A 21268-nucleotide genomic window follows, 5' to 3' on the forward strand; every position below is an offset into this window, starting at 1 on the left:
TCCTAATTAATAGTCTTAGTTCTTACACTAATGTTGTCAAAATATTTGTGCTGCAACTAAATACATGAGTTGTATGTACCTGCGATAAACTTATGAATAAAATGATATATTTATGAATAAGTTATATAGATTTTTATTTTTCAAAACCAGATAATTAAAATAAATGCCATAACAGAACAATATATGTGATTATTTTCAGAACCAGGATCTAGTCCATTGGAGGTTTAGCAGAAGCCATGCAATGCAATGCTGGATATGTAATTGTTGCCGAACGGGTTGGGTATCAAGGCAAGCTTAGCCAGCCCGACGCCCTTTCGACCTGGTGGGCTCCGCTTAATTTTAGCTTAGATTTCAATTAGAGATGATTTTTAGCCCTTTGATAAGAGATGACCTTAGAAATGTCCAATAGAGAAGGTTAATGGTCTAAAAAACTTAAAAATGGTCTGATTTGCCCACAAATCCATCTCCAATGGATGGCTGGCATATATACTATGGAGCCATCCTGATCATTATTCAACCAAAGGGCCAACGGGCTAACCAATTATAGCCTTCTTCTTAGCCTCTACTTTTGGGCTCAGCTTCTTTGGTGCAATAATTAATTCAAATTCAACGGTTAAATTTAAAAATATCAAATAGTAGTTTAATTAAATTAACCATTAAATTTGAAGTATAAACTTAAAACTAATAAATTATTGATGGTCCACTTTAGTTGGAGATGGTATATGAGTGACCTAACATTGTTCATTTAAAAATAATTTCTTAAAAGACTATAATTTTGAACGACACTATGTGTGAAGATGGTCTTATACAGAGAAAGGCGTGACTCGTCTTTAAGACCAAATAATCAAAACTCTCAAAACATAACTCACAATTGAAGCCCAAGCCCACATTTTTCTTAGCCTCTTTTTTTGGGCTCAACTTCTTTGGTGTAATAATTGATTCAAGTTCAACGGCTAGATTTAAAAACATCAAACGGTAATTTAATTAAATTAACCAATAAATTTGAAGTATAAACTTAAAATTAATAAATTATTGATGGTCCACTTTAGTTGAAAGTGGTATATGAGTGATCTAACATTGTTCATTTAAAAATAATTTCTTATAAGGCTATAATTTTGAACGATGATATGTTTGAAGATAATCTTATACAAAAGGAGGCGTGACTCGACTTTAAGACCAAACGATCAAAACTCTCAAATCATAACTCACCATTGAAGCCCAAGCCCACATTAGCGTCTTAGGTCTAAACCCACGGTAGGCTTGGGGACAAGCGAGTGTTTCGTTTCGTCTCGTCGTCGTCTCCTTATTTCTCCCTCCCTGACTAACCGACTGCAGATTGAGCTGCCTCTATTCGTCGCTTTTAGTAGGGTTTATTCAGAGAACACTATAAAAATAGGGTTTAGGGTTTTTGTGCAAATCCCAAATCTGTAAACTTTGGTTGTCTCTGTGATTCGGAAGATGGGGAGAGCTAAAAAAGGCCCGAAATTTGCAGTCATGAAGAAGGTGGTCACCTCCAAAGCAATTAAAAGGTAAAAACTTTTCATAGTTTATTTCTTATTTGTGTTTATTTCTTCAATTTTCTGCCCAAAAAGTTGGGATTTTATTCGATTTTTGCTGTGTTTTGAATTCAGCTACAAAGAGGCGGTTTTGAATCCGAACAAGAAGGACCTCACGAAAGAAAAGCTACCCAGAAACGTGTAAGTTTTTCTTTGAGTTTAATGTTTATTTTAATTCTTTAATTAGAGGTTTAGTGGTTTAGCATAATTAGTTTGGTCTTGTGATTTAGGCCGAATGTTTCTTCTGCGCTGTTCTTTAAACACAACACTGCTTTGGGACCGCCTTACCGGGTTTTGGTTGATACCAACTTCATCAATTTCTCTATCCAGAATAAGGTTAGTGTTTAAATGCTAATTGTTGACATTATACATTTCATCGTTTTACTAAAATTATGTTTTGATTTGCAACGGAAGTTTTTCTATACATCTGCGTGTTTATGGTTGAAAATCTTGATACATGGTGGACTTTTTCAGTAAGTTTAATCACATTTTGCTTTTTTGATGAGCTAAAGGTATCGGTAGTGGTCATAGTTGACTGTTTTTCTCCTTCACTTTGTGCAGTTGGATTTGGAGAAAGGAATGATGGATTGCCTGTACGCAAAGTGTGAGTCTTAAATCACTCGTTTATTGACTTGTATAAATTTTCAGTCTCCCCAGAGAAATTGGTTTCGAATGCTGATTTTCATTACGAGAAATCTGTACCACGTCTTGATTGCAAATGCTGCTCTATTGGTAGCTTACTATCTGTTTCTCTTTTGAATTGGCAGGCACTCCTTGTATCACGGACTGTGTAATGGCAGAGCTTGAGAAGTTAGGTCAGAAATATCGTGTGGCTCTGAGGTATCTTCTGAACTTTGGTACCTCCTTTATTTCATTGTTAGAAGGTTTGAAGTTGTTGGATGTGCATATGCATGAGCTGTACTAATATCTATGTTCATTGTCCTGTTACTCATTTTATACTATTTCTTTTTACATTTTCTAATTATTCGATTTTGATTTTTTTTCCGGTTTGTCAGGTTCTAAGATAACTGATATATTATGTAGCTTTAATAATTTATGCTCTTCAGTTCTCCAAAAGATTGCGTTACTAACAAAAAAATTATTCTGTTCTGACAGGATTGCCAAGGATCCTCGTTTTGAGAGACTACTCTGCACTCATAAAGGAACCTATGCTGATGACTGTATTGTTGAAAGAGTTACCCAGGTACAATTTACACTCAGTAACTGCACTTTCCTGTTTTGCTCTTTGGAGTCTTTACCCCTCTTTCTAGTCAGGAATTGGGGGAGTTGGAATGGTGAAGTAGAGTCTTTAAGGCTATCATGTTGTATTATAGTCAGTATAATAAATAGTTGCTATCTAAAATATATTGGTTGAACTTTTCTTGATTTATCCCTACGAAAGTTGCCGTAGCTCAACTTTAATTTCTTCTTTCTTGGATTGTAAAATGGTATATTGAAAGTTAGATGGCTTTCGAAACAAAAAATGCATATTTTCTCTTCTGAAGCAGTTCGATAAAGACTATATTTTTGGATTTCAAAGTTACACTTTGCATAGGCTGAATGTGCATCATTTGATTGTCTGTTCTGTCTATTCTCTCTTCTTGTTAACATTCTGGATAAATTTACTGGCCAGATTGTGGTCTTTTGTTGATTCCAGTTGCAGCTTATCAAAATTTTCTGATGCATTCTTATGACTGACATTGACTGACCTTGTTATTGGGTACAGCACAAATGCTACATTGTTGCTACATGCGATCGAGATTTAAAGCGAAGGATCCGAAAGGTGGAATAACAATTTAGAACCATTTTAAGCGACGCTACGACTTTAATGTAACAACTCCATAACTTTGCTTGTTTAAGTGTAGGTCCCTGGTGTGCCAATCATGTACATCACTCAACACAAGTATTCAATTGAGCGGTTGCCAGAAGCAACCATAGGTGGAGGTAGGCTTAGATACCCAAAACTCACATAAGTATTGTTAATTGCCAAATGCTGTTTTATTGCAAGATTTTTAGCCAGATTGAGTTGTTCGGAAAGTTTATGGGCTTGTGCTATTATTTATTAATGTCGACACTGAAGTGTTTTTAGAACAAATCTAATGTGAATCTTATGGCCGGTTTTTCGAAATGTAACTAGTTTACTTGAGGTAACATAAAACATTTTGTTTTGTTGCAGCTCCAAGATTTTGATGATTGGCGTGTGACCTCTACAAAGCAAAGACTAGTTCTACTCCGATTCTGAAGAATGCAGTTCATCAAGGCTGAATTGTGCACTTTTGGGTTAGGTGAATTTCTTCATAGGAACTTGTAAACGTTTCTAACGTTTCTTTATTACAGTTATAAGAGAAGAAATCGAAGTGCACTTGTAGCAGTGTTTAGTGTTATGATTTTACGTGTGAAACTCTGAACTGTAGTAATTATATCCGTTTTTCGATTGTCTAATGCAAGTGTGCAGCCACATGTTCAGTTCTATAGTGTTTAATCAACTCAAAACTCACCAGACAGGAAACAAATAGCATAACCATGATGCATCCCACAACAAAAGCAGGGTTTATCACATAATTTTAAGACGCCTTCCTGTATATATAGTTTGACAAGAACGGCCTTTATGAAGTTGCGTACTTCAAATGCACGGAGAATGGTTGGTGTAACCGGTAATGCAGTAGATATGAAAAGACTTGTAGAGCTCAAATTTTGGAGGATGAGTGATTTTCAGCAACAAGAGTTAGAAAACTATTTGAGGAGCCGAGATCTGAGTGGAAAGTAGGGGTGGGCACGATGCAGTTCGGCCCTCAAACTAGAATCGAATTAAGAAAATATCAGCAGTTCGATTTGGTTCTATTCCGCTTAAATTTATTACTAAAATCATACGGGTGGTTTCAACTTATGCCAGTTTACAATTTGGAATACCAAATCATTTGAATAGCAAATCAAGTTTTCTTGTTTTTTGCATGCTTGCGTTCAAATACGTCTTCTAAAATGGTTATACAAAGTTAAAAACAAATTAATTCTTTTCAAATACTAAATCAAAATGCAAATGTCCTTGCAAACAAAAAAAAACCACAATTCAAAATGCAAATGTCCATTGCTACCTACTTATGGAAAGTTGGATCTGCGCTGCTAAACAGTGAATGCAATGCGGCTCCTTAGTTTTGAATCAAGCAAATTGAACCATAAATTCCATCAGATTTTGCCGAATATAATTGTTTTTGACCACTCATCTGATGACACGCATATTTTTTGGGTCAACACGGTTTTTTACGTGTGTCTATCACCTTTTGGCAAAGTGTATACAATTCGTTGTATTTTGTTTGTGACAAAATGACAGACGAACTGGACAAGTAGATGAGAAATTTCATAGTGCTGCGCTACTGGTGAATCTCTCACACCGGACGAGACCAAAATATAGGAGGTCCCATGCATATGTGGGACTTACGGATGACGTAGTTAAAGTGTAACTATCCAAATTTTGTCAAGAGTAGTGCATCCCTGATAACTTAGGAAACCATCATAAGTTGCAAGTCAGTGAATTATTGTGAGTTGTAATCTAATAATTTCAAGATAATAAATTACTAAGTCCAGTTAATACATCTCCACTTGTATTGTCATAACTTTGATTTGTACGTCACTTGTTGCCTCAGCTTGTAATTTACTTGTCAATATACACCTCTTTGTAACGTGATTGAGACGAAATAATAAACAAACTGAGACAGCGTAATTCATATTCAATCAAAACAAAAAGGGTAAAAACGGGTCAATTACAAGTATGCAAATAATAGTATAGCACATTTTAATTTGTTTTATTATTTAACCAAACACATTATCCTAACAAACTATTAAAACTTTGTTTTCCGAACCAACATTTATTCAGAGTTTGAACTACATTGCAGCTCTGGTTTTGGTGTAATTATTGAACTACAAAATTGTGGCAACTATTCGACAATATACAGGGAAACGGTAAACACACATCAATTTTAATTTCTCACACACCTCTGTTTAATTCATTATGTTGTTTTCATTTGATTTAATTCAATACGGTGGCTAGAAATAGAGAGGTGTGAGAAGCTTGTGGGATGCAATGCACAGTAAGGGTGCTGGTTTTAGGTTTTGTGGGCTTTATACAAGTACGCTCAATTTTAGTGATATGAGTTGGTTGTATTGTGCGACTTTTGTCCGTTTTAGTTTTGTCATTTCATACTCCGTTGATTTGATTACAAGAAATAATGGCATGCTTACAAATGAAGTCTGAGACATGAGTGAGAACTTGGGGGATGAAATAAGAATAACAAAATATGTGCTTGAAGTATCTTTCACGTCGCAAGTAGCCATTTACCACAATGGTAAAAAAATGTTAAGTCATTGTATGACAACGTGAGTTCAAATCCCGTCAATGACTAATCTAACATTTAATCTAACAAAATTTATCATTTCATCCAAAAAATATAAACATATACATATATCTTTCGTGTCGAAAATTTGAGGTCACATTCACAAGCTCCGAAAATTGCATCAGAAATAATCAAAAATTCGACTTCACCCTAGTCGTATTTACCGTTATCGTTAAAACTGTACCGAGAGAATGAACAAATGGGATTAGAGAAAGTGTAAAGTAATACTTTTACAAATTTACCGCCACTCGTCGACACTAATGACCAGAAGAAAGGGTGCATTTTCATTTTTACATACAAAACCTCATACAGATTACAACTAAGTACACCCTTCCTCACAAAAATTAAAACTAGAGGGCAACGAAAAAAAAGAATAATCAAATTGGGCTTCTACTTCCAGAGTTCCTAATCCGTAAAAATCAAATTCAACCATCAAATCCTCGTAACAATTGTTATGTTCGTACTATCTGTGGCTTCTGGTGGGGGTTTTACATACCTCCCGATTGCTTTTTGGTGAGTTCGCCTCCTTATTCTGTTTATTTTTTCCTTACTTTTCTTCCTCCTATTCTCTTTCTCCTTATGCCGTAAATGTCTCTCTTTTTCATACATACCTTGCCAGAAGACCTCGCCTGTTGATGGCCACAACCACCGCCTTCTGGGGTGCTCAAGATCTGATTCCTCGGCCAAGTCCTCGTCCATGCTCTTTAGGGTGGAGTATGAGAACCATTTGATCCACATATGACCTTTCCTGCTCTTAAACCCATGTTGTTCCTGCATCACCCCAGTCTCAGGGTGCACATATACCATCCGCCTCGCACTGTGGTACGCCCAAACATTTATGAGTAACTCAAGAAGCCGTGAATAGCAATGTTTGTCCTACAATTTGCAGATGCACACATTAGTACAATACAGCAAAAGAAAATTTTATCAGTAGGAAGAAAATTATTCAAGCACAAGCAAATTACTTTTGACAAACTCAAATAACAGCGGCCACTTGAATGGTGTTCATCATACATTTGTGCATCCATTGCATCTACAAACATTCTGCACACCCAGAAGTTCACTTTAACATTTAAAGAATAGCTTTCACAGTAGATTGTATGGTACATCATTTCTGAATAGATGCCAACAAGTGCAATATTTCTTACGGTACATCATTTCTGAATAGATGCCAACAAGTGCAATATTTCTTACCTAGAAAACATTACAAACTCTAGGAAGGACTTCGTTGGCAAAGCCCAGCTATGCATGACAGACCACGTGTCCCCATCCACAGGCATGGGTGGTATAAATTCCAAATTGTACTTTACGCCATACATCCTTTTAAGAGCCTCCGAAAAAGCAAACCTTAAGATTACCATGTGGAAAAATTAAGTCAAAAGAGTCTCTAACTCACATTTGAGAGAGAAAGGGAAGGTTCTGCAAAAGTATTAATGACAAGAATCAAATAAAGGATCACCAGTCTTACTTGCAATTTCCAGCATTTATACCATCACAGAATGACCAAAAATCTTGTTTCAGAGGATTTCGTGGATCATCATCCATGCGTGCCCAAAAGTAGAGTGCATCTCCATGCCTTCGTGTTTGAATAGATTCTAACAATTCATTTTCAGCTATTCCAGATAACGAAGCCTGTTCCAGTCCCCATTCCCCATGTTAGATATAAAGGATCATATATAAAAGAAATGGCAGAAAGATAAAAAGAATTCATTTTTTTGTTTAGTCACTTTCCATTCTCCTTTTCATTTGGAGACTGAGATCCAAGAATACCCCAAAAGTGGTTATACTAGCCACAACTATTCAGTGCACACACTGCTTAATTTATTTATCAGAAGAGAACGTTATCATACAATTCATTTGTTGTTACTTTTCTTCTTTGTGGATTTCATTTTAAAGCGACGTGACTTGTATGACATTTGTAAGTGCAAGTAACAACATTAGTCATTGACATGACGAGGTGAAATACCATAGGCTTCCTAGCCCATCATGCATATGCAACTGGTTTGCATACACATGATGCCTATTGTTATTAACAGTGTACATATGCAATCATCTTTTAATGCCCCCGCTAGACAGTTCATTCAATTAAGTCAATGCGTGTACTCAATAATGTTGCAACACTTTTATTGCTTAAACACAGAATGAGATTAGAAAACATATTTTGAAACTTGCTAGATGGCTAAGATACTGTTATCATAGATACCTCTTCTGCTCTGAAAAGGCAAAACTAAAAAGGAATACAAAGCCTAGATCTTTTACTGGTTCCAAGGCCTTTTGACAAAGCAAATATGGCCTTCCAACATGCCACGAGTATAAACTGCTATGGTTCACTATGAAACTTCCAACAAGATCAAGAGGACAAGATAAAGATATAGATATGGGTATTTCCAGATGCTAGGAAGCTTGCTGAAATCATGTGTACAAATGTAAGGCAATCAATACATAAACATCAGGAAGATGTGTACAGAGAGAAAGAGAGAGAGAGAGAGAGAGATCCAATACCTTCCTCGCTGTTATTCTCCATGACTGAAACCCTATCCATGCGTTCTTATGTATACGGTCAATTCGGTTTGCAATGGCAAAGAATGCTCCATGTTCACCAAGTACATCTCGATAATAAGGGTTGTTAAGAAGTGGAAGACGAGAAGGTGCTTCAACATCATCAGCCCTAGGTCTTCGACCCTTGGACTACAAGAATTTAGTTTATGCAACAGTCAGAGGAAAATCTAAAACAAACAATCCCTACTAAATTGACAGCAAGGGATCTGACAACAAAGTGGCAACACAGGTTGTGTAGCATGCACTTTTAATATCAATTTGTTTTGGACAGAACAATCATAATGGACATACGCATCCAAATAATGTTCAACTAAGTCTCTAAAATGAATACAAGAAATGACAAATTGGAGAGCTTACCAGCCCGATTCCACGATAAAGAGATCTTAGGTGTAAGAATGGCCAGGTTCCCTCACCAATGTAAGGTTCATATATACTCAATGGTTGGCCTGTCCTTTCAAGTTCCCCTTCATCCCTTTCATGCAAATCATTCTTGGAGCGATCAGTTCTTTTGGCATTTCGATACACTTCCTCCCATGTTCCATGCGATTGATCACTTCTATCCTTTAACTGCACAAAATTTCAAACTGTGGGTACTATATATAAATGGGCAAAGCTCCAAAAGCAAATAAAGGAGGCCCACGAATCGGTTCAATACAATAAGGGACAAAAAAAAATTACTGCACACAACAGCCCTTACCATTTCTTCCTCTCTTCTTCTCTTGATACTAACCATCTGAATGTATTTTTCTTCCTCCCATATACCATATATAAATGAATAATTGGTTGCAGAGGTGGCATTCAACCTCTCTTCTTGAGTACGATTGTACTGCTCCTCGAAATCATCCAAAAATGCATTACTTCTCAAATTTCTATCTAAGTATGTTGAATTTGATACTGCTTCAAATAAGTGCCATTGCCATCTTTCTTTCAATTTGGGAGGGATTTTTATGACATCCCTGGGCTGTGCAACTTCTGACGGAAGCGTGAGAACATTTTTGAGAAGTGAAGCATATCCTTCGACAGTTTCAGACACCATTAGGCTTTTTGCAGTACCTCTCCCTATCGAGGCAATACTATGAGCTAGAGGTGATAACTTTCCTTTTGAAATAACTTGCAGAAGGATTTGCGAAAGAGCCCCGATATTTTCCTTCGGGAAAAGGTAGCCATTCACTCTATTATCAACCTGATTGTTAATGCCATCACAATTAGTAGTCCTCTTCGGAAACAAAATTATGCAACAATTTAACAATCCAAAATTCAACAAAAAGGAATCATTATGTAGGTTCACATCATGGTGTTTGAGATGCATTGTAAGCAATCATCATTACATGGCAACACATTGTAAGCCATTCACTCTATTATCAACCTGATTGTTAATGCCACTACAATTAGTAGTCCTCTTCGGAAACAAAATTATGCAACAATTTAACAATCCAAAATTCAACAAAAAGGAATCATTATGTAGGTTCACGTCATGGTGTTTGAGATGCATTGTAAGCAATCATCATTACATGGCAACACATTTTATGCCCCACATTTCAGCAAATCCCTGCCAATAGATCCTACATGGGCAAATTCTACAGTTTCCAGGTAAGCTTAGCCACTTAACATTATTATAAGTGACAGTGGATTTTGTATGCCGATCATGGTTTTTGAGCTTGCCCCTTTTTAATTTTGTATGCCAGATAGGGGACAAATTTCTGAGACTTTAAAACCAGCATATTGAATTAAGGGGCAATGTGTCCAGATAAAAGAAAAAAAAAGAGGATGTTGACATAGTTGAGTGGAAAAAAGATAAATACAGAGTAATGCATGATGAGCATAGAAAGATTAACAGTGAAGGATCTGTATTGAACACCATCCCAAGCACTTATTCCTGATTTAGTTTCAGTTCAACTTAGAACTCATGGTTATGACTGCTTAATTATAAATTTTTCGTTAAGATATAATGTTTGATCATTTCAAGACATAAGAGTTTGTAGGGTCAAGAAAAAAGTATTAAGAAACATACATATTTCCTGATCATGGAGAGATCTGGGGCAACAATTGGTTTCTCAAGGCACATCGCTTTGACTAAAATGTCTGGAAATGATTGCTCTTCAAGGAAGGATCCATATATCACAACATCAGACATACTGAGAACGTTGTCTGCATCCATATCAACAGCTACATGCTTCACAATGCCACTTGGGTACTTCAAACTGTGAGCAATGGCCTAAGACCAGATCAACCGAAAAGAAGCATAAATAACACATCCTCAAGCTTCCTATAAAAAATTATCTATCTCCAAACAGTTTGAAGCAGAGTTCAGTTACACACCTCAACGACCAAGCTATAGTTACTTGCCGAGTCTCCATTCAAAACAATGATTTTGAGATGAGAATAAGAATTGTTAACCAATGAGGAATCCTCCAAAAGCGGTAATACAGCCCGTAGAACAATGGAATGTTCCAGCCACAAGCCCCTATACAAAAATTGGCTTCCCACAATTGTAATTACAGCATCTTCAGACTCAAAACCCATCTTGGCACGCAGATTATTTTTGTCTGAATCCATTAGAGAATCTGCCTTGCAAGCTTCGGCAGGAGAACCCGGAATAACAAAAAAGTTTCCAGCATCAAATACCGAGTAAATCATCTGTGAAAGTAAAGAAACCAATCAAACTTCTAGAAATTTGGACAATCCAAAACTAACGACGGCATGGGTAATAAGTCAGATGAGGGACCTTATTAAGTATTGCAAAAGAAAGGGCCCGCTGATAGAGCTGGGCGGGGAGGCGTCATAATTGTCTAACACTATCACATCTACAATTTTTAAATGATTGGTTCATTGGATGATGGTTACCACTCAATAATAAGTGCTTGTTTATTTGTACTGCATTCCCTAACTGATAAGACATCTGATCTCGACACTAAGAATGTAATATGGCGTGTAACTTCATTTATTTTAGTAAATTGTTCACTCCCTTGAGGTTAAGCCAAATGACAAGACGTATATGAAGTCCAGGAGGAATACACTCCACCCCTTTTTACTACAAGTATGTTAATAGCAGTCTTTTATAGATGTTGACCCAAAAAAGTCTTCTATAGATGTTAACGTTGGTTGGGAATGTGATTTACTCCTTTTCCTTCTTCCCTAAAACAAACAGATGGACCATGAAGCAGACCTAATGGACACAGTGATAGGAGCATATTTAGGCGACTTACTTAGCTTGTTTTCGTGCATCTATGTTGGTAATTCATAGTTATTTTAGTCCTTTATGCTTCTTTTGTGTGTTTTCAGGTTCTAAGGGCTTAGGGAGCAAGAAAGTGCATTTTGAGGCTATTTGGGGCACTTTTGGGCATGGATTGGATAGCTTAATCATGGAGCAAAGAGGATGGACGAAATTGAAGCCTTGTATGCTATTTGGGGACATCAAACAAAGGGCCTAGCCCAATCAAACAAATCCTTTGAGCCATGGAAAACCTCTAGCCCAATCAAACATATTATGCCATGCAAACCAACCTATTTTAGGCCCATTCTATGTACTTAAACCCTAACCCTTTAAACTAGTCCATTTATCACTTATCACTTCCATTCACTTATCACTCACCACATATCATTCATTTATCACCACATATCATTCATTTATCACTTATCAAACCTTTCACTTATCACTTCCATTCACTTATCACTTATCATTTCCATTCACTTATCACTCACCACATATCATTCATTTATCACTTATCATACTCATAATCATCTACACATTTCAAACATATGCATTTCATCTCACATGCACACCCACCTATTTCCAAACTAATTCACATGCATACCTATTCTTTAAATCAACACATGCATTCACACACATGCACATCATTCACTCACATTTCCACCATTCATTCTTTATTCCACAAACAAGTCACATGCATTTCCACCTTCCTACTTCATCATTTCACCACATTCTCCCTCTTTAACTCATTTCATTATTCATTCACTTTGCATTCATTCAATTCCACCCCACATGCACCCTTTATTCTTCATCATTGCAACCATGGCACATTTACACCAACAAAACAACTCCCATGCCATGGCCTACTCATATTCCCATTTCCTTTCCAACATCTCACATGCATTTCCACCTTCCTACTTCATCATTTCACCACATTTTCCCTTTTATTTCCACATGCAATTCTTCATCATTGCAACCACAAACACCTTAAACAAATAGCCATATACATCTCCACTCCTCCTATAAATACCCTTGCATTCATTCATTCAAGAAGCATCTCATCTCATTCACAACACACCACAAACACATTCCTTTCTCCCTTAGAATCCAAAAACCATCTTCCATTTCCACCAATCCTCATCCATTTCCATAATTCCCCAACACTTCCATCCCCCCAACCAACCTATCCTTAAACCTTGTGCTACAACAACGAGGAAGAGAAGAGTGCCTAAACGTTCATACAATTCAAGTTTTGAGTTGTTGGAATGTTTAGGTGTTTCTTTGATTTCAAAGTTTCATTTTAATTCTCTTTGTTTTGTACGTATGAGAAATGGAAGAAAAGAGTGTTTAAACGTTCATACAATTCAAAGTTTTGAGTTGTTGGAATGTTTAGGTGTTTCTTTGATTTCAAAGTTATGAGGAACTAAACCCCCTTTAGCTAGGGGGTAATTCGAAACTATGTTTATGTTTGTAATATGATTTGATTACTTTTAATTACGTTTCATAAGTTGTGAATTCAATTTGTTTAACTGTTTGATTCATAACCTATTTATGTATGTTTATTAAGAATGAACGCTTAATTTTCATGCATGAATTTGACGCTAGAATATAAGTGAGTTTCACGTAATAGTTATGAACTTATATTCACAAGTAGTGGAGGTTGCTTATAAACAATCGTGTTAAACATATTCTTGGCATAAGTTTCATACAATCATAGTAACGAATGCCTCGTCAACACTTATAGTTTTCATGATGCTTAATGATTCTTGCTTGTATCTCTATTATGCAATTCATGTAGGGAACTTGTGAGGAATGCTTTGGATTGTCGTATGCAATCATCCAATTCATTAACTTAAGGAAAACTTGACGGTTAATTTAAGCGGACCTAATTAACCCGGGGCGTTGAGAATTCATGGTTTATTGAAAAGCAATTAGACATCGTTTTGTATGCAAGTATAACATATGTGGAGATGAACCCCTTAGCTAGCTTCCCATCCATTCATTTCCGTCAAATCCATATTTACAATTTGTTTTGTTTCCAAGTTTCCATTTTTAGTTTAAAGTCGTCCAAATCCAATCCCCCTTTACTTTATTGTTCAATTTAGTTAGAAATCAATTTAATTTGTGTTTTTAAAGCATTTTGAGTCTTTTGGTTTGTCTTAGTGTTTTAACGTTTAGTTTCACATTCTTTGAGTCTAGTTTAGTGTTTTATCTTGTTTTTACGTTTTTGAAGTCAAATCCAAGTGGTTAACAATCCCTCCTAATCCCCGGTCCAGAACGATCCCTACTTACATCCATACTACAATTGTCAAACGAGGGTTTAATTTGAGTGTCAAGTAATTTTCGCATCACACAGTAAATCACGATTCACGCATATGATAACGTGATAGAATGAGATGTAAGAAATTAACCGGTGCTATAAAGTTAAACACTTGTCTGCTAAATTATGGCCTATGGGGTTGAGCCCACAAATTGGCAATATAAAAGCAAGTAATGACCACTCAGGTGTCCCAGAAGAACCATGGAGGAGTATAGACACAACCTCTTCATGTGTATGATCTGGTGATATAATGATAATCAACAATTTAACGAGTGCTATAAAATCACACTTGTCAAATAAATCTTACCGGCAGAAAATGATTTGGGAAGACAACAACAGTAGATCGGCTGAAGAGTCTTTTCCAATCATTTAAAAGTTCAATCTGCATATTTGAAGAGTACTTTCTTGATCGAGCAGCAAGTGCTTGTTCATGGATAGTCCATATTATAGGTAAAGACTTGAAAGGCTCCTGCAGAAAACTGCGACAAATAAAATCATTCACGTTGTTTGATAGAGAAGTTTCTGATGGGAAGAACACCAAAGCATCAACTACATTTAAGAAATACACACTAAAGCAAATGGCAGTTTCAATGGAAAAATACATGTTCCAGTGATGTTAATAATTAGGAAGATCATAAAATTTATTGTAACTGAATTACATATCTTACCAAGAAAAGATGCCCTTTGCTTCAAGAGAGTTCACAAGTATGCCGTTATAACTGCAAGACACATGTTTTGATCAGATTCAACCGTCAATAGATCTAATTAACTGAACCATGCTCACTAACATTGACTTATTTAACAATGTCAACAAAATCAACCAAATCCAGTCACAAGTCACATAAATTTCCAGGAAATCAAAGTGATGTTACATATCCTAACAACGATTCAAATATTCGCGGGAATTTGGTAATGTATTCAAACAAAGAGGAATCGTGGTGTGAGCATGGGATTTGGTCCCAATGCAGCATATTAATACTCTCCAAAAGTAAAAAGGATTAAGGATGTTGCATACAAACTATAAAAAAGATGAATATTATAAGAACATGAAAGGCCTTATGTAAAGAATTGACGCGCATATTAATTTCAATAATGCTTCAAATGGTGTCAATCAAACACAACATATGTGCTAGTCGAAGTGAGAAGATATTCAACAATGTTGCATTGAAACGAAATTGTAAAAAGTCCACAATGCATTAGACAATTAGCCTGAAGACATACTTTAGCCAGTCTACATTAAGCTCTGGCTGATCAGTGGTTTGGATAATACTGACCGGAACTCCTAAACCTCTCCAAATGTCATGCACAGGACCATCTTCAAGTGAATAAACCTGCAGCAGTATAAACAACATGACACAAAACACCATCACATATATCGCCACAATGATACAAAACATTATACTGCCCAGAAAATCTGTATTAAACACAGAATTAGTGTAGATACTTATGGCGCAAAGACTAATCCATGAGACGTGCATGTCCCTGGTGACAAACTAACAACCAAAGGAATAATAGTAAAACTGGACCACCCATAGAACAGCATATAATCTACGGTATTCTACAATGTTATTGCTAAATTCGAAGTCAAATTACCGAAAGTGTGTATCCAATCTCCTGCAATGCAGCAGCAACAGTCACCATCAGTAACTGTTGTGAATCGACCGACAGATCTGCGAAAACCTTCCAAGTAGAAGAACGAAAGCAGAAGGCCAACAAAACGAAAACAATCAGTAAAGAAACAGAGTAAGCAAGCACTAAGTCATACAAAATCCAATAAGTCAACACATCCCAGCATGCAATACATTACAAGTACAAGAAGCCAAACCCAAAATACTAATCCAAAACAAAACACAATATCTGGAAATCAATGAAAAGTTGTCAGAAAAAATCGAATACTTACGATTGCAAGCTGAGGTTTTCTGTACCCAAAACGTTGCTGTCGCGTCCTGTTGAAAGCAGGAGAGAGACTAGCCTCTCTAGCTTCCTTCCGGAATTTCTCCAAAAGCTTTGATGGCTCAAATCTAATGTCTTCCCCAAAATCCAACAACCCCAACTCCTTCAAAAACCTCAAATCCTCTGAATTCCATCCCACATTCTTCTTCAAATCCTCTGACTTCTCGTTTTCAATCACCGAACCAGGCAAGTACATTTGGAACAGCACCACAAAGAACAGAAACACAGCCACAGTGCAAATCCATTGGAGGTAATCCAGCCTCTTCAGGAGCAGAAACCTTGAAAACTTCGATCTGGGTCTCTGCAAAAAAGGGCTTCTGCCGTTCGATGAAGACCGCCCAAGTGGGTCCCTCTTCAACGGGACCCCACTTTCCAACGAACCCATTTCAGCTAGCTTCTCCTTCCCATCGATTCACACCGAAAAGCTTCAAACTTTACACGAATTTCCTTCAAAACCAGATCAAAAATCGAAAACCCACGTAGCTTTTTATGCAAGTTCAAGAACCCACAAAGCTTTTTCTGGAAATCGAAAAACCCAGAAAGTTTTCACGGTCGTTCACCGACACAGATATCAATGGCTTGTGCGTGCGTGTTTTCAGATAAGCGTTTTGATTTATCAAGGGAAGCTTGTGAAGTGAGTCAAAGAAAAGTCAGAGATTTTTGCAATATGCTGAAGAAGCAGTGAAGGTGAGAAATTGGTGTTTGATATTGACGTGGACCATGAAAAGTTAATTTTTTTCAGATTTATCGACGAAATATTTGGGGAGAAAAATAAGGGTTTCTTTTGTGATCTAAGAAAGGGATTAGTACTTAACCAAAAAAAAAAGAAAGGGATTGTGTCCTAAGAATTTTATTTATTTGTTCTTTCATAAATAGTTTCCCAAAGTGGTTTAAAATATTCCAATTAATGTAAAGATAGCATCTTTGCACCAAGGTTATATAGAATTTTGGGACAAGGAACCTCTCCGGATTTTTTATGTTAGAATCTGTTCCTTATAGATTGAGCTGCAAGTTTTCGTTAAGTATTGTTTATATTTAATTTTAAATAAAATAATTCATAATAATTTGTAACTGCACAATGTATGATAAATAAATAAAAATGATCTGGATGAGATCAAAATCCAGAATTTTGAGTAATTTTTTTTGTTGGAGAGAAGAACTTCGCATGGATCAAAAGGTTTTTAATTTGTCAACATTTAATATTATAATCTGCTTGATAATTTTTGTACTTTGAATACATCAAGTTACTGAAATCTGTTGCGTCATGCTTATTTTGATTTTATCATGATTTTTGTCGTAGTAAAAAGTTTTACATATTTATGTAATTATAAAATCCTTCCGTATGACTAGATTTATTCCATTTTTCATTTCTTAATGTTATCAAAGCTGCTATTCAAGACAATAATAAAATATTATCACTCTGTACCACATTTTGGTAATATTATTTTTTAATTATAAGTGAGATATTTTATATTCGAATATCGTGAATGATGAATTTAATACCAAATTAGGTTGCTAATTATGTGACTTAACCGAACTCCTACTTTTATTAGTGTAAAATATATAATTGCATTAAAAAATGATAATAATAAAACATTAACAAAAATGGGAAAAGCCATTATAAATTAGATTTATACGACGAGTTGGGGCCCGTTGGGGATGATATTTTGCAAGAATTGTCCATGAGTTGCAACATAAAAAATAGACGGTTTGAATTATTAAAGTTTGATATCATTTGGACCCCACAACTAATCTCAATTTTTTTTTCCAAAATGGGAATGCCTTGCATTATTAAAGTTTGATGTTGTTTGGACCTCACAACTAATCTCAATTTTTTTCAAAAATGAGAATGCCTTGCAAGCTGTCTGACAGACATATGCATACACATTTCACACTTATTTTTACATCTCTCATGCCGACCTCGAATCGAATGAATTGAAGAAAACAAATGATCAAAAGTTACTAATAGTTAATAATAGTGTATGACTTATAAAAATAAGTGTGTAATAGCACCATCCATACATACATACATATATATATATACATACATACATATATATATAAGAAAATCTCAATTATTGTTCTTGATTTGGAATTTCTGATGATTCTGTGCCCTAAACTCATATTTTATACTAGTGGCTTAAAAGGTTACTTTCCTAGTAAATTGACAAAATTTGACTCCGACTGCAAGGCATCCATTCCTTCTTTTGGAAAACAATCAAAAGCTCAGTCTCTATTTGGAATTGAATTCCAACAAATAATGTGAGTAAAGGAGATCAAGGGGAGGCATGAGGTAATGTTTGTACAACCAGTTGAGCCAACACCACCACATTCCCTTCCCTTTCCAAGTCTCTTACAAAAACCCACCGGGCTCGAAGGTCACACAAATTCGTAGGAAGCATTTCCTGCGGGCATCGATACAGCTGAGCTTCTATGGAAACAAATATTGATGATGTCATTCAATCTCATATTCTCCCAAGAGGAGACTCATCCGCGTGATCATCGACCAGCCATAGATCATAATCATGGAAGCGTTTTATCTTCTTCTCAAAACCCAGGATATAATTATTGTGAATTATAACATGCATCCCCTTAGTTTCTCGCACCCACGTCTTGTTCTTAAAGTATAATCCTCCAGTTGGGAATGCTGCCTGTGGCAGCAGGTAGAGATCCACCTGCAGAAAATTATAAACATAATCACTCAAAGGATCTAAATAATTTGTCAAGGTATATCAAGCACAACTTTCAAAGTGAACATACTTTGTTAACAAGTTTGTCTAATGCCCAGTTAAAAGCAGGTTGATCATTTGCCTTTTTCTCTCTGGACCATGGTTGATCTTTAAGTTCCTCGATCCACTTCTTCATAACTAGCTTTGCTCCGCTGGTTGGACGTAGAAAAATCATACAGCTGCATATATAAGTGCGTCCTTTCTTTCCTGGAGGTGGCAGATCATGAGAGTGGTTCAGAGGTTTGACCTGGTTGCCAAAATAGAAGAATTATCACTTGTAAACATAACAAAAGTGCAGATATATCTGCAGCATTAGACTAGACTGCAGACTCCAAAAGAATTATACCAAGAACTGGTACCGCTAGAACACCGTTATCTGATATATTTTAGTTTTTAGACATACAGTAGCGAGCAGGGTTTAACGACAAAATAAATAGAGATTTTGGCAGTCACTTTCTGTATTTAACTGGTGCCAAAAGATATCACCATATATCCACTCAATACCCAAAGCCTCACATCCACCGAAGAACGCACAAAATTGAAAGTTTCCCTTATTGCATAAGGAAAAATTAAGGAAGGTTTAAGGTAATGTTTTACTAATAATCAAGTTTGTGCTGAACACACCTCCCGGTGTCTGATGAACATGAAATTTAGGACAGCACATGCTTAGCATCTGTTCCTAATTAAGCACATCAAGTAGCTAAAAACCAAAACTAGGTGTACTTACTGGGGTCATGTCATCTGTGAAGTACACATCATGGTTTCCTTCGAAATAGGGAAATGGATCAGCCAACCACACCATATCAACATCATTGTACATAACATTGTATCCAAGCTCCAAAATCTGCAATAGGTGTCGCGGCCTTCGGGAAGTAAAGTTGAAGAATCCCTGTACTAGGAAATCAATCAAAATCACTTTTGAAAGGCAATAAGTCAACAATTCATGAAAACAAACAATTCTAATCATCATGTGCAGGTTCACAGAACAAACATAAACACCAAGAGAAGCAATCGAAACCAAGGGGCCAAAAAGCAGAATTGAGGGGGGAAACAATGTACTGGAGCAAAAACCTGATAAGTTCAATTATTTAGAAGTTTAAATAACGAGAACTTAGGCAGTTCATGTTAAGTGAGGGCGGGAAGCAAACAGAACAATACATTAAAAATTTAACATTTCAATGATCAATGAAATTTGCATATCTAATTCTTCATTGTGCTAATGATGTGACAGGAAGAAACACTAGTATTCCACGCCATGTATTGAAAGGAAATGATATTAGCGCATTAGTATTACTTCAATGTAATGATCAATGAAATTCGAACATCAAATTAAAACCCGAAAACAGAACCTCAACTGCACAAGCAAAACTTGAGCATCGCAACATTAGAACAAAATCAACTAGCAATTACTTCAATGAACCAACTTTACAATTCCAAGTATAAGCTAAAACTCGACTGTATCTACAAATCAAGCCAAACCCAGATGCAAGAATCAGCAATTATACCTGAGAACCAAACTTATGGGCAGTCTGAGCATCCGGCGCAGGTGGAACCAGCACGGCGTGGCCAGGCCACCGCTTATTGACCTTATAAAGCGTGGCATAGTCTTCAGCAATCACAAGCACCTTGTCCTGGTGCTTCTGCCTGGTAATGCTGATCAACCAGTTGTTCAAAAACGGCAAGTACGGCTGGCTCACGGCGCAAACAATCACCGTCCCGTTCCGGGCCACAAACTCCGCCGCCTGAGCCAACGTGTAGTCCCGCCAGTTGGCGGTCGAGGGCCTGGTGGTGTCCGAGAAGAGGCTCTCCCGCATGCCCACCCAGGGGAAGAAGACGCCCATCACCACCAGGAGCGAGAGGAGGACCAGGAGGGTCGTGGGGCTGAAGATTGAGTACGGTTTTTGGGCATTGGAGGAGGAGCGCGGGGAAATCGGGTACGGATCCGAAAGTGGGTTGTGGATTGGTCTTTGGTACAAGAAGGAGGACATTGTTGCAGAGAAATTTATGAGTTGGGGCTGATTGTAGAGGTGAGAATTTGAGATGGGTTTTTCAGAAATTGCTGAAATTCGACGGGGGAAGTGTGAAAATTGGATTTTGTTGATGCAGAAGCTTCTGGTTTTGAAAGTAAAGATGCAAACTTTGGATGGATTTTGCAGTTTGGAATTAAAAATTGAGTAAAATTGTTGAAACTATCGAAATTTAATGCGAGGATGTGAAAGTAAGAAGGGTGGCGCTGCTGCTGCCGATCGAGTGATCACAGTGTTCCTCGGTCGGAGTGTGGTGGTTTAGAACAGCAGATCAAAGCCTAGAGGGGAAGGAGTTTGCTTTGTTGTCGTTTAGGATTTAGAGGTGCCGATCTGCTGTCGGTGTTCGAATCCGATTCATCAAACGACAAGTCGTTTCCTTACTGTCACCCAGCGAGCGTGATGGGGAAAGGAAGAAATTTCACGAGTTATCACCGTGGGAAAGAAAATAGTTTCACGAGTGGGTTTGCGAATGAAGGCAAAATTTTGTATATGTGATTATTAAAGGGAATGTGTTATCAACACATT

General features: G+C 36.7%; 3 protein-coding genes across 3 annotated transcripts; 1 reads left to right on the forward strand and 2 right to left on the reverse strand.

The window, feature by feature from the left end:
- The first annotated feature begins 1236 nt into the window (after positions 1 to 1236).
- On the forward strand, positions 1237 to 3998 carry LOC103965869 (rRNA-processing protein FCF1 homolog). Its single transcript, XM_009378959.3, has 9 exons — positions 1237 to 1529; positions 1632 to 1697; positions 1787 to 1892; positions 2118 to 2160; positions 2324 to 2396; positions 2673 to 2760; positions 3283 to 3339; positions 3422 to 3500; positions 3733 to 3998. Exons 1-9 carry the CDS (start codon positions 1459 to 1461, stop codon positions 3744 to 3746), a joined length of 597 nt encoding a protein of 198 aa, XP_009377234.1. The 5' UTR covers positions 1237 to 1458; the 3' UTR covers positions 3747 to 3998.
- A 2131-nt stretch (positions 3999 to 6129) lies between these two features.
- LOC103965865 lies at positions 6130 to 16670 on the reverse strand. Its single transcript, XM_048566102.1, has 14 exons — positions 15935 to 16670; positions 15628 to 15714; positions 15256 to 15365; positions 14703 to 14753; positions 14342 to 14513; positions 10823 to 11140; positions 10515 to 10718; positions 9201 to 9686; positions 8861 to 9070; positions 8447 to 8632; positions 7413 to 7576; positions 7139 to 7291; positions 6910 to 6988; positions 6130 to 6820 (listed from the first exon to the last, which is right to left on the reverse strand). The coding sequence occupies exons 1-14, from the start codon at positions 16370 to 16372 to the stop codon at positions 6377 to 6379; spliced, it is 3102 nt and encodes a 1033-aa protein (XP_048422059.1). The 5' UTR covers positions 16373 to 16670; the 3' UTR covers positions 6130 to 6376.
- Positions 16671 to 18160: 1490 nt separating this feature from the next.
- On the reverse strand, positions 18161 to 21066 carry LOC103965866 (UDP-D-xylose:L-fucose alpha-1,3-D-xylosyltransferase MGP4). Its single transcript, XM_009378956.3, has 4 exons — positions 20222 to 21066; positions 19444 to 19605; positions 18748 to 18963; positions 18161 to 18662 (listed from the first exon to the last, which is right to left on the reverse strand). The coding sequence occupies exons 1-4, from the start codon at positions 20702 to 20704 to the stop codon at positions 18453 to 18455; spliced, it is 1071 nt and encodes a 356-aa protein (XP_009377231.2). The 5' UTR covers positions 20705 to 21066; the 3' UTR covers positions 18161 to 18452.
- Between the last annotated feature and the right edge of the window lie 202 nt (positions 21067 to 21268).

Source organism: the organism of the source record quoted next, unplaced genomic scaffold (genome assembly GCF_019419815.1).
Source record: "Pyrus x bretschneideri cultivar Hongxiangsu unplaced genomic scaffold, Pyrus_bretschneideri_v1 Contig40, whole genome shotgun sequence".
In the NCBI taxonomy this organism is placed as follows: Eukaryota; Viridiplantae; Streptophyta; class Magnoliopsida; order Rosales; family Rosaceae; genus Pyrus; species Pyrus x bretschneideri.